A 13,047-nucleotide genomic window follows, 5' to 3' on the forward strand; every position below is an offset into this window, starting at 1 on the left:
TTTCCACCATCTGTTGTTGAATTCACCTGGTCTCAGTTTGTCTTTCTTTGGCTCTGAGTTTCGACCCTTGGACACCGTGTGTTATTTTATCAACGGTGCTCTAAATTGAAGGTGAAAGAGGTCTGAGTCTAGAGGAAAAGCACTTGGCACAGTACATAGTCTGTCAATGGAAGAAAAAGAAGAAGAGAAGGGAGGAAAAGAGCAAAAAGATGACTACATCAAGTATGATCAGTCCTAAATCTGATCGTGACCTCTCATACCCTCTTGAGTGCGTCTCTTCCTTCCTGTGATTCCCATTTGCACACACATACATTTATGAGCCTCATGAAAATTCTTCTTGTCTGTGGGATTAAAAGTACATGCGCTTGAGTGTCTGTGTGTGTGCACGCGCATTCAGTGTGAAAAGCTTGACGAATCCTGGAATCTGATTTTCTCACAGCATGCGGCCAAAACAATCCAGCACTTGGCAGAGCGTGGCAGTTAAAATACAGCTCCTTAAGAAAGGGAAAAACAAGCCGACAGAGCAAAGAAAATCGGTTCAGTATCCCCCCAGCCTCTGGCAGCAAAGGGCACCTTTTTAACCTGAAAACAATTACACTATTACTGAACTTCCCAAACCACAGGCTGAAACATATTCCCCGCGGGCTCAGCTGTTCTGTGAGTGTGTGTTGTTTTGATTTAGTGCACACACTTACCTCTCCTCCCGCGCAAGCCTGGCCTCTTCCATTTTATCCACATAGCCGCGACTGTGAGAGACACACAAACAGAGACTTTGAAAACATAATAATCAAACCCTGCACCAGTATGATCCTCTGTGGACCTGCCAGGTTGAATATGAAATGTTTACACACCATGCCCAAGCAGCTAAGGTACTGACGTAACCCACAATTCCCCTCTGTTCTCATATGTTTTGTATGGTAAAATCACTGTCACTGTACACTGTCATTTTCATTTATATTGTACATTTGACATATTTGACATATTTACATTGCTCACAGAAAAGAAATGGACATTTTGAGAAATACGCTTTTTCGCTTTCTTGCTGAGACTTCGATGATAATATCAATACCATTGTCATATTAAGTATAGCCAGCAGCTTAAAGACTGGAAACAGGTGGAAAAAGCTCAAGCTAAAAGCTAATTAAAGCAACATTATGTTGAAATTGGCAATTTGTGCGATTTGATGCCCCCCTCCACCGTCTCTGAGTGCAACGCCACTGTTGTAAACACAAATCCCAGGTCTGTAACAGTTTGTCAGATGTAATGTAGGAGCTAACTACAAACAAAACTCATGAGGTCATAACAATGTTATGTGTTGAAGTAAACATGTATGTAACGCTGTGATCCTGCCCTCTCACTGAGGTTACATAATGCAGAAACAAGTGATGGGGGGGCAGAGTGGCTGAGACAGAGACACCATTCACCCTGTTACAAGACACTGTTCCATCAACATGATTTTGAAGCTGCGATTCTAAGGTCAAAACGTAAAAATGTGTCTTGTTTGTGAAGAGGAAAAATGTCAAATTGTGGTTAAATAACCACATTTGCAGGACTAATTCTTGGCCAGGTGCGGTGACGTCCTGAATACGTTGCCCTGCAACCTCATGGTTACAACAAGATTCAAGAACCATCTGGTAGCCCACATTTGTGAGTCAACTTGGAAAATTCAGATTCAGGCACAACCCTATTTAGGAGGATTATGAAAATCATTCCTGCGTTTTGGAGCTTGGCTCATACTTGAGGCAATAAGTCAGAAAATTTCTGCCTCTGCTGTTCAAATTTTCTGTCTCTTGTGAGTCCCCCATCTTAATGGCAGTACATTTCCAGTACTGGAGTACCCGTTTGAATTATATCTCGTTTTTATATAATGTACTGTCATTTCAAACTGCTGAAAAACAAAGACAGCAATGCCTCACCTGTGCTTGTTCCTTTCCTCTCTCTCTATCCTCTGCAGTCTCTCCTCTCTCTCCACACGGCGGCGCTCTCGCTCAGCCGCCAGTGATTCCTGGTGTTGTCGATATGAGGAGGAGAGAAGACCTCCCAAAGCAGGCCTGAAGGGAGGAGAGGGAGCAGGAAAAAAAGGTTTGATTACACCTCTGCAGTCAGTGTGATCCTCAAGCACCACGTTTGTCAAACACGTCAGCACAGTGCAACATTAAACATTTCTTCTTTATTATTTATTGATTGCGTCACGGTTTTGCCTCTGCTAGCGTCTGCTGCACCATTGTGGGGCCATGAGACAATATAAACATCTGAATGTGTTCATGAACATAACACATCACATGCTCCATACATATGCAGAGCTTGTACATGTGTGCATATGTATGTAACAGGCCATAAATTACATTTAATGACGGTATTCTCCATGGAGGAAACAGGAGCAGCTTAGTAACTAGGGAACCAGGGAGCTGGGATCACATTCACTTCACTATGTCAGCACCATGAATGCATCACAGGGCTGCACACAGTCCGAGCTTGTTACACACGTGCGTGTGTTCGTTCAGGCAAACACACACAAACTTGTGTGTGAATGTGTTAACGGTACACAAGTGTGTATTTTCAGGATGTTTTCATGTACAGGCACATGTCGACTCCTCTCACCTGGGGCTGGTGGGCGTACTCGGGGTACTGACAGAGGCGTAGGACATGACACCTCCATTCCTGGGTGAGAGAAGGGGTGAGAAAACGGGTGACAGTGAGTGACCTCAGCAGTCACCCGGTTACACGACACCCTAGTGACTAACTCGTCGTGCGAAACTGGTGGCGAGAAACGAATGTGACACCTTGTTACATAACGGGAATGCTGTTGGTGCAACACTAGAGTGACCCTAATTAGTAACTGCTGTAGTGTTTATTCTGTTGTGTTTCCTGAAAATGCCAGGCAAGGTGTCTCTCCTTACTTTAAGTCCACTGTGAATCTGAGAAGACCCTTTGCTATAATAAATTTACTGTGGGGATTAATTAACCCTGGCAGCAGTTTTCTTTTTGAAGCGGTCTTGTTTAAGCTGAGTTTTAATATTTTTAATATTAATGAGGTAATAATATAAACTTTCCATAACTGAGTTGTTCTCAAGCTGTTCTGAGATGTGTTGTTCTCTAAGGTCAATTTGTTTATTCAGTTTATTCAGTCATGAAAAGAAAAAGAGTTTGTTTATTTAGTTTGTTTAGGCATAAAAAATCAGTCTGTTAATTATAGGTGAACATGTGTAACTCAATGCCTTTTTGAATATTAAAACTGCAACAGTTAATTGGTGCATCGATTAGTTGTCAAATATTAAATGTGCAATATGTATTAATGTTTGTTTAAAACATTCAAAAAGACAAAGACAGTTTAGATATTATGTCAACGACATCGATGTCTTGTGTTGCAGAGATATCTATTGAAGTTAACATGCTAACCAGCTAACTCCTAGCCATTTTGTACTTCAAGAGGTGACAGTTCGATAGTAAACAACCAACAACCAACTCCAGAGTGGTTACAAGCTAACACTCGCTATAGTTAGCAGCAGTTAGCACTTTCTTTAGAGGTATGCTGCCCCCTATTTGTTTGGAGTATGAATTCAACAGGTTGCCGATTCTTACATACTGCACCTTTAAATTAATTGCCAACTATTTTCATAATCAATTCATCGGTTTGTGTAATTTTTTTTAACAAAAAAGTCAGACAGCTAGCTTCTTAACTGTCCCAATGTTCTGTTTTCTTTTACTCCTTTATGACAGTACTAAGACATTTTCTAGACAAACTAATCAATTAATCCAGAGAATAACTGTTAGTTGCGGACCTATGAAATATGCACTATTTGTGAACACGGCCATAAATTGTAGCATCCTGAATATACTATAGCATTATCATAACAAGCTATGTATAGGTGAGGTTCAGGTCTTATGGAAAGACAGTCTTCTCCAAGAGAAAAACAATACTATATACTTATAATATCAAAGTGGACAGTGAAGGGAGAAAGTATGGATGAGAAAATGCTAAAATTCTACTAAAAGGATGAAGCTAACAAGCAAGAAGTGGAACTACAGATCTACAGGTGAAAAGAAATGCGTGAAAAAACTACTGTTACTAACTAACCGGTTCTTCAAAAGAACGAAAAAGCTGTGACAGTGGGAAACAAAAGTGAGAATTGCAAGCAAGTGTCAAAACTAAGAAAAAAAGGAAGAAAAGGTGGAAAAAAGGAACGATAGGCGATAATAAGAGCCTTGACAGGCTGAAGGTGTGAAGCCGTGCACTCAAAGAAGTGAAAAGAACTGGTGAAAAGTGGAGGTGATAACTAACAAAAGTGATGCAAAGAGATCCAAGCTGGTAAAAGCCAGAAAAAGAAGTGGAAACTGAAAAGTGCAGCGTCGAAAAGATGCAGGGAAAACTCTCTGTGCTTCTTGAACTCGTGAGATTGAGCTCTGCTGTCCGTCTGACCTGGGAGACGTCGTTTTGGGCGACTCCTCGCTGGTTTTAGCCGAAGCCGGGGGCGACGGCTCCTCATCGAGGTCGTAGGAGAAGAGGTGGAAGGGCGAGTGGGGCAGGTAGGGCAGGCGGTCCGGGGAGGGACGGGAGCTGCCGCGCGAGGGCGGGCTGACCTCCTTGGTGGCCGGGACGGTGACGATGGACCTCTTCCTGGCCAGCAGGGAGGTCAGAAGGGAGGGTTGGGCTGGGGGGCTAAGAGGGGAGGAGATGGGGAGAGAGGAGATGGGAGAAGAGGGGGAGTGGATGGTGGGTTCGGTCCGATTCCTCTGCTCCTCGTCTTTTATGTTCTCCCTTCTTGAAGTGATGGTGATGGACTGGAGGGTTGTTCGGTGAACTACGGATGGAAGAGGTCTAGCTGGGCTAGAAACAGAGGAATGGATTTAGAGGAATAAATGGATGAAAGAAAAACTGCAAAGGAGAGAGTCGGAACCGTGTGCACAGGGGTTACAGAGTATTGCATTGATACTAACAACTACGTGGTACATAGGCCACAAGGAGATCAAACAGCCAGATATACAACCAAACACACTGAAAGAGGAGACATTTAAAGACCACAGGACATTATTTCATTTCCAGGTTACCACCATGTCCTAAAATACCTGGGGGTGGTCTGTTTAGACACTGTATCAGCCCCCTCCTGCTCATCCGAATCAGACTCAGTCACTGGAGTCTCCTCTTCCTCCTCCTCATCCTCCTCCTCCTCCTCCTCCTCTATGCCATCCTCACATTCCTCCTCTCTGTTGAGGGTGGATGAACGGACGTACGGGTGGAACATTTAAGGGAAGGATTGAGGGAGAGATGATGCGATACATAAGAAAAGCATGCAAATGGAATTCACCACAATAGAGAAATACAGAGATGGAAGAGACAAACAAGGACGTGACATTTATCAGATAAAGTGATGAAAAAAAACAAAAGGAGTAAGACAAATGAAAACAGAATGATGGAGTGGGAGAAAAGGGGGGATGAATGTTTCTCATTACACATGCCATGCCTCCAGATAGTTACTTTAATATGCACATGAAGACAAAATTGGATGAGAAGGAAGAGGGAAGGGAATGCTTAGAGGAGAATATGCCACGGCTGGACAACTGACTTGAGATCAGCAACACCAAAGTGTCTTGTCTAGTGAAACCAGATGAGCCTCGCTGCAGTCGAGTCGGCGTGCGCTGCCAGGTGTTGTTCCACGAGACCAGAGCCATGTGTGTGTGACGAATGGGACGGCCATTACAAGTTTGTTTTTCTGTGTGTGCGTTCATAATGTAAAGCAGGAAACAGACTCTGACATGAACAATTATAATCTGTCACTTTGTTAAATTAACCATATGCTGACGGATTTCTCGCACAATGATGCACAGGATAAAGGCATGAAGGAGGAGGCACATAAAGCGAGTCTATGATGGATGAGAGGAAATACAGAGGAAGTACTTACCTGAGGTAAACAGCTACAACCGGCTCCAAATTCCCCTTTTCGTGCATACACACGGCACTGAAATAAGCCTGTGCTGGTTTAATAAAGTGTACGCTTGTATTAGAAGTACAAGCAAACCCTGAAGGCCTGAAGGCTGCTGAGGATTTTTTTGTTTTCTCTCAGTGGAGCACAAATCTGCACCGGTGTTTCACTACAGAACAAAAAGCCACTCAAGAGTGCTTCATGTGACAGGAGACACAGTAGTTGCTGTTACAGCATGTAGGTGAGAAGCAGCAGAAGGCCACAAAGGTCAGCTGATGACCTTTTTCTGGGAGACCTTTGAACTTACATGGATGGAAGGAAACCTGACAGTGCTCTGGAGCAGAAAGTGTTGGTACAAGACAGTCAGAACTTCTCTGCTGAGCTCAAGAGTGATGACTATTAGATCATTCACTATACCTGCTGAGAACAAATCATGAATCACCCTTTAACGTCTAACACACCTTCCCCTCCTCTCACCTCTCGCTCATGTCCTCAGCTCTCTGTCCATTAAAAGGCTGGAAGCCGGCTCTCTGTGGGGACGCGGGGCTGCAGGGGGAAGCGTGACCGGATCGGCCAAGAGAGGCCCTGCGGCTCCGCCTCCTCTCCAGGCCGCGCTTTTTGTCCCCGCCCCCGAGGCTGACTCGCCGGCGGTCCCGGCGACCCGCTGGTGGAGGCTGGCTGTCATCGTCACCGTCTTCGTGCCGTAGAGTTATCTGGAGGGGAAAGTTGACTGTGTGAGAAGTGGGCTGATTCACACAGAGAGATTTAGTATTGAGCAAGTGTACTTTAAATACAGTATTTAGTAATATTCATGCAGCTCTTACAAGCTGAAGTTTGATCTTTATTGAAAGCTAAATATCATCTTTGTCATCTCATGACTTTCTGTGCCTCAAACCTCATAAATGTTGAGCTGCTCAACCAAGTCGAGATCAGTGCCTTTCCGCCCCAGATGTCTTTGGGACACTGTCTCCATGCCCTGTTCCTCCAGACCATCGACCATGTCGTAGAATGAATCCTGGTCAGGCAGTGCTGCCAGCGTCTGCAAAAAAAACAGAGACAGATCAGTCATTGAGGTCTAAAATCCTTGATCTGATACAGAGGTCTGAAACTGCAGAAAGAAAGAAAGAAAGAAAGAAAGAAAGAAAGAAATGGCTTGAATAAATACAGCAACAAATTTTATAACAAAAATATTAATGAATGTCACAATTTATAAATGTATTAATGCCAACATTTATTTTTCAGATTATTTTGATTTTGGCAGTTTCATTCCTCAATCTGAAACATTTTGGTGACTAAATTACATTTAAACAATGAAACCAGAAATGAGGAAAGAAAATGCACGATTTAAAGGTCATAGAGTTATATTTTACTCTATCTAGCACTAAATGATGAAAATGTTATGTTAAAAACTATGTAAACACTCAGAACATAGTCACTACAGATGCAGACACCTTATTAATGAGGGTCATGGCGTAGACCAGCAGCTCTGTGTCCACACCATCCTTCTCATGCAAGATCTCCATAGTGTTGGACCACGGCTTGCTGCCTAGAAATCAGTAAATTACAAAAAAAAACCATCAGTTACATTGTCACTCTCTACTAAGCCACCCCTCTGTATGAGCCTGGGCAGTAAACCGAACATTTACAGGAAACAGCAACAGGCTAACATAATAATGAAAGGGAAACTGTTCCTCAGCAGCTGGTGGCGTGTTGAGCTATTTATACCTCTCTTGCTGTCCACAGAGGTGATGGCTTCTATCAGCAGTGGCGTGTTGGACTCGGAGTACTCCACAAACACCAGCAACAGCTTCAGAGCTGTTTTCACCACCAGACGGAACTAAAGGAGGGATAAGAAGTTACAAACTCACATGGCAAGAAACAGAGTACAGATATATAATGGTGCTGTGACCGTTATTTTATAACACTTAACAGTTATTTGGGGGATTGAACGGCCCCATGCGTGGCCTCTTGGGTGCACCTATGGTAGATAAAACATGCTGAAGTTGTCTCTTGGGGGCCCTTCCAGTGGACAATATGTGATAAAGTCCCCTCCCTTGACTAAAAATATATAACAACTTTCTGCCCACTGGTGACCCCCACATACATGTGGTGCCCTTTTTATCTTTTTCGCCCCTGCCCCTCAAACATCACGAGTCCGCCACTGGTTACAGATATGTCTATATTGAAAATAAATCAAATTAAAGACGCTTTTAAATAAAAAAAAAAAAAGTAATAGAGACAATACATTGTTGAGGTTTAGACTGGAGTTAAGACTGACTTTCAGTGCAAAGCAGAAGTGAACACTTGAAAATAACTAAGACACCGCAAAACCATCAAAAGACACCACCCTCAGGTCAGGACACAGAATACGATCAGTAGCAGATGTGTTTGTGTTTCTTTGTATAAAAGCTAAAAATAACAATGAATGGCGAACTCAGAGCCGACTACAGCCTGCTTGCATTGTGTGTGTGTATGTTGAGGTTGTTGTTTTTTGTGTGTGTGTATGCTTGGCTGTACCTTCGAGCCAACCAGAGTGTACAGCCACTGGATTGTCTCATCGTGCCCGATGACACCATTCATCCCGTCTACATACAGCATGATCTGCCCCAGAGCTGAGAGAGGGGGAGGAAGGGGAAAACAAAAAGTTAGAGGGTCAGAACAAATATAGAAAGATGGCTCAACATTTGCTATAAACAAACTGGGCACACCAAATGGCAACTGTGTGCAGCACACGGGTTCATCTACAGTAGCTATAAATAACAGATCAGGGATCCTTCTTTATGCTGTGGTTCATTATGACAAAAAAGGAAGGGATTTAGAGATATTCTCTAATATTTTAAAGCTTCAGTCGTATTGTTTCATTTGCACCCAGTATTAATGTATGCCTATACTTAAGACAGTTTCAGGTTATCAGCAATGAAAAGTAACAAAGTATGTTTTCAACACTTTACTTGAGCATTGTCACTATACGTTAAACTTTATAACTCTACTTCATCACATTTTAGAGGGAAGTAAGACCAAATAAAATTATGAACCTTAAAATATGCATAATATGTCTCCTTTAATCAGAATTTATAAAGAAAACGTATCAAATATGTTGTAATTTCCACCACAGGACTCAATAAAGGTACATCTTATCTCGTTTTGTTTCTTTAAGGAAGACCTAATAATGTGTGATGAGTGTTTTTGCAATTGATATTGAGCTCTCCTGTCTGTCTGACAGCTCATTACTTTCATTTACAGGTTCCCCTCTTCAAGTTATAATTAAATCAAAGTCAGTAAAGCAACACAGCAGTCCCTGTTGTAGCTGTCATCTGTTGCTGTACGTCAGAGCACAGTGCAGATTACATGACACCCAAACCAGGAGTCTAGGTGAAAGTGAATTCTCATATCTTATTTCACCATATGTTAAATCTACGTTTCTGTAACAAGTGAGCACAGCTCACACACACCATGAGCAAGAGAAAAAAAACAGCAAAAAAACAAACAATTTGAAGTGAGCAAAGCAATATATCTAAAAGTCCATCCAACAGCTGAGACCAAACATTTAATCTCGATGTTGGGCTGTAGTTAGTGCTTTACAATTCTCATTCACCTGCCAATGGCAGCAAGCTACAGCGCAAGTCACTGGCCTAAACCTTGGGAAAACTTGAGGTTCAGTGTTTTGCTTTCACGCACAACATGTAATTTCCTCCACTAGAGGGCTCCCTAACAAAACAAATCAGACATTTGCAGAGTGTTTTGTCGGGAGGAGCCGCTGCTCAACTCTTCAGAGCCGACCAGAGTGTCGGAGGCGAAGCCAGACCGGAGGAATAAACAATCACATCAGATTGTGCTTCTGATCCAGAGCTGTTTACTGACAGGAGGAGAGCTCAGAGATTATGTTTCAACTTCTGATTAAAAAGTGGATTGCTCTTTTTTACTTTGATGTTACATTACATTAGTTTAATGCATTAGTGCTACACATTATTTCTTCAAGGACGCTTCCACATATGTACATGAGGAGACAAAGAACCAGACAAAGTAATCTTGTGTCGCCAACCCAGGTCCAGCTACCAGTCCAGTCCATTAAGTTTCTTGCAATTGGACAGATACATATTACACTTTATGTCCACTTAGAGGACAATCCCATTACCTCACATTTTGCTCATGTACCTTATGTACGTATATGCCTTCTATTAGGAAACCATTATTGTATTGCCTAAACTTTTGACATGATTAATTGTTACTGAGCCTTGTTTTAAATTAACTTGTACAGTGAGATAAAATTATGGTATCATGACAACCCTTGAGTTTGTTTGTGTGCCGTATGAAGCTGGCAGCTCTGGATCAAACTCCACTTTTGTGTGCCAGTCTGTCCCAGTTGTTGCTGTATGTCAAAGTAGCGGACAGGTGGCAACTTAAACTTGGAAAGGGAAAGTGAAAGAAACTTCTCAGATCTAATTTTACCACCTGTTGAATATAAGTTCCAGTGACAAGTTGAAAAAGCTCACACACATTGTAAGCAAGAGAAGGAGAGGGCAACTCCTATCCTTCCTTCAACCATGTATTTGGACTCAAATTTGAAAATTGAAGTTTTGTCTTCCCTTCTTGGAGAAATCATTAAACCCTACAATGAGAAAAGATGCGGGAGAAAGGAAGATATTTTGTCTGTTAATGAATTTCACCTCTACAACCTCATTGGGAGGCGACAGGCTTACGTGAAGGAATGTTTCATCGATGAGAAAGAATTTTTTGATCCAAAGTATGACTACGACTTCACTAATCTCTCTGACTCGTCTGAGTGTAAGAGAGGTGATGAGCTTTACGAGCGCCCAAAAGGATGGTACCGCATGGCCTTGAAGGTCAAAGGTAAATATCCAGATGGCGACACCTGGTTGGGCACAGATGGGTGGAGGAGTCACTCTGTACCTGGAGAATGGCCTGTTTCCTACCATGGGTCAAGCCATAACGGGGCCAAAGGCATCATCAAGAGTCACTACAAAGCAGGAGACGGATCTGTACATGGAAGGGGAATCTATTCGACACCAGATATACATGTCGCTGAGAGAGAGGAGTACGCAGAGACCTTTACATCAAAGACGACGGGGAAAAGCTACAAAGTGATCCTGCAAAATCGAATCAATCCTGAAAACAGAAAGATTTGCCAAAGATCTGACTACTGGCTCGTTCCTGTTCATGGAAGAACGTCTGCAGAGGAGGAGAGACAGATAGTGGAGAGCTCTATTCGACCTTATGGCATTCTGATTAAGGAAATACATGAGGAGGATGATGATGACGATGGCCAAATAAATGTGATGGAGGCAGTGATGAGGATGACTAAATGTCTTTTAAAAATAAAAGGCCAGATGCGTAGTCAAGTAAACCAGGATAAAAACTAATTTAAAAAAACAGGCTAAACCTATTAACCTCCCTGTAATAAGTGTTAGGCAATGGAAATAAGGCCCTTGTGAGTCCCTATATGTTTAGTTTGGGATCACAAGAAGCACTTATAATAAACGTGCTGACAGTTTAAAGTCTGCTTAAGAACATGAATAAAAGGCTTATGAGTTTTACACATGAAATGATTGTGTTTGTGTTTTATCTTTGCTCTTCTCACTGTTTGAAGTGGACAGTGCTGATGAAAAAAAAGAAACCATCAATCAGCCACACCCACACAGTAATGATGTAGATTTCCTGCAGAAACTTACACAGATGTGTTGTGTGTAACTGTGCTACAAGCACAAAGAAAGAATGATCATAGTCCTTATAACACAAATGACTTGATAAGATTTGAAGCGAGGATAATTGACACCTCTCTGTACAAAGAATTACGATTCAAAACACCAACTGAAAAGGCACAGTTTAAGTCCCTGTAACAAGAAATAGAAGTAAAGAAAAATGTTTTTCAGGCCTCAGTAATATTGTTTTCCACTGTATTCACAGTGAGTTAGAAGATCCTGCTCTCTGCACGTACACAAGCAGACAGAGCAGACATCAGCCTCTCTGTGCAGTCTGTGAGTTGGGAGTGGATTTCCTGAAGAAACACATGGTAGTGAAACTGAAAGTGACTCCTCCTCTCAGATTAATACATGTTGAACTGGCTTACAAGTTTGAAGAGAGAGAACAGAGCTGAGCTGCGCAGGACAGTACAATGTATTTGGACTCAAATTTGAGATTTGAAGTTTTGTCTTCACTTCTTGGAAAAATCATTAAACCCTATGATTTCCAAAAATGCGAGAGAACAGCAGATATTTTGTCTGTTGATGAATTTCTTTTCTACAACCTCTTCCGGGAGCACAATGCTTATGTGAAGGAGTTTTTCATCGATGAGAAAGATTTTTTTGACTCCTGCTATGACTTCGACTTCACTTATCTCTCTGACTTGTCTGAGTGTAAGAGAGGTGATGAGCTTTACACGCGCCCAAAAGGTTGGTACCGCATGGCCCTGAAGGTCAAAGGTAAATATCCAGATGGAGACACCTGGTTGGGCACCAAAGGATAGATAATTATTTTTTTTTATATTGATAAAGAGCTGTACATTCTCTTCCCTTCATTGTTTTATTGGTGCTGGGCTGTTGGGGAATTTCCTGCAGAAACTGGCACAAACAGCAGATGTGTCTTGCGCAACTGTGCACAAAACAAAACTGATCTTAGACCTGATAACACAAATGACTTGATAAGATTTAAAGAGAGACTGTATTCACAGAAAGAAGCATGTGGTTAGTTTTATACGTATCAGACCACAGTGTGAGCATCTCACTCACATCTGCAACTAAAAGAAGGTTGATCACTTTAATTATCGGTTACTGAGGAGATTCAGATTATTGATATAAAATTAAGTAAATTAAGATGTTTAGCTGGTAGCCCAAATGAGCCTGACCTTTACCAGCTGCAACATTATAGTGACATATACATTACTGCAATATACTGAAATGAGCCATTCTCTACTTTGACTGCTGGTACTGTAAGGATTTTGATGTTAATAATTTTGTGCTTTCACTTAAGTTACATTTTGAATGCAGGGCTTTTATTTCATATGGTGGTACTGCAACTTTTAATGAAGTTAAAGATCAAAGTAGTTCCTCCAACACCGAGAATGAGGGCGAGCTACCTTTTACGTGTCATGCGCGCAGCTCTCAACAAA

General features: G+C 42.0%; 1 protein-coding gene across 4 annotated transcripts in view; it reads right to left on the reverse strand.

Annotated features, from left to right (window-relative positions):
- The window catches only part of fhod3a (formin homology 2 domain containing 3a), a 74,832-nt gene that overhangs the window by 14,939 nt on the left and 46,846 nt on the right, over positions 1-13,047 (reverse strand). For 2 of the 4 annotated variants that reach the window (XM_084380095.1, XM_084380094.1), the window contains exons 6-14: positions 8,439-8,533; positions 7,647-7,758; positions 7,373-7,467; positions 6,817-6,960; positions 6,399-6,634; positions 4,421-4,828; positions 2,602-2,661; positions 1,917-2,051; positions 696-746 (exon numbers count right to left, since the gene is read on the reverse strand). In XM_084380095.1, the coding sequence (XP_084236221.1) occupies positions 696-746; positions 1,917-2,051; positions 2,602-2,661; positions 4,421-4,828; positions 6,399-6,634; positions 6,817-6,960; positions 7,373-7,467; positions 7,647-7,758; positions 8,439-8,533 (1,336 nt within the window). The remainder of the gene's footprint in view (positions 1-695; positions 747-1,916; positions 2,052-2,601; positions 2,662-4,420; positions 4,829-6,398; positions 6,635-6,816; positions 6,961-7,372; positions 7,468-7,646; positions 7,759-8,438; positions 8,534-13,047) is intronic. The other 2 variants (XM_084380096.1, XM_084380097.1) reach the window with 2 other exon arrangements.

Source organism: Pagrus pagrus (genome assembly GCF_965226575.1).
Source record: "Pagrus pagrus genome assembly, chromosome: 17".
Lineage (NCBI taxonomy): Eukaryota > Metazoa > Chordata > Actinopteri > Spariformes > Sparidae > Pagrus > Pagrus pagrus.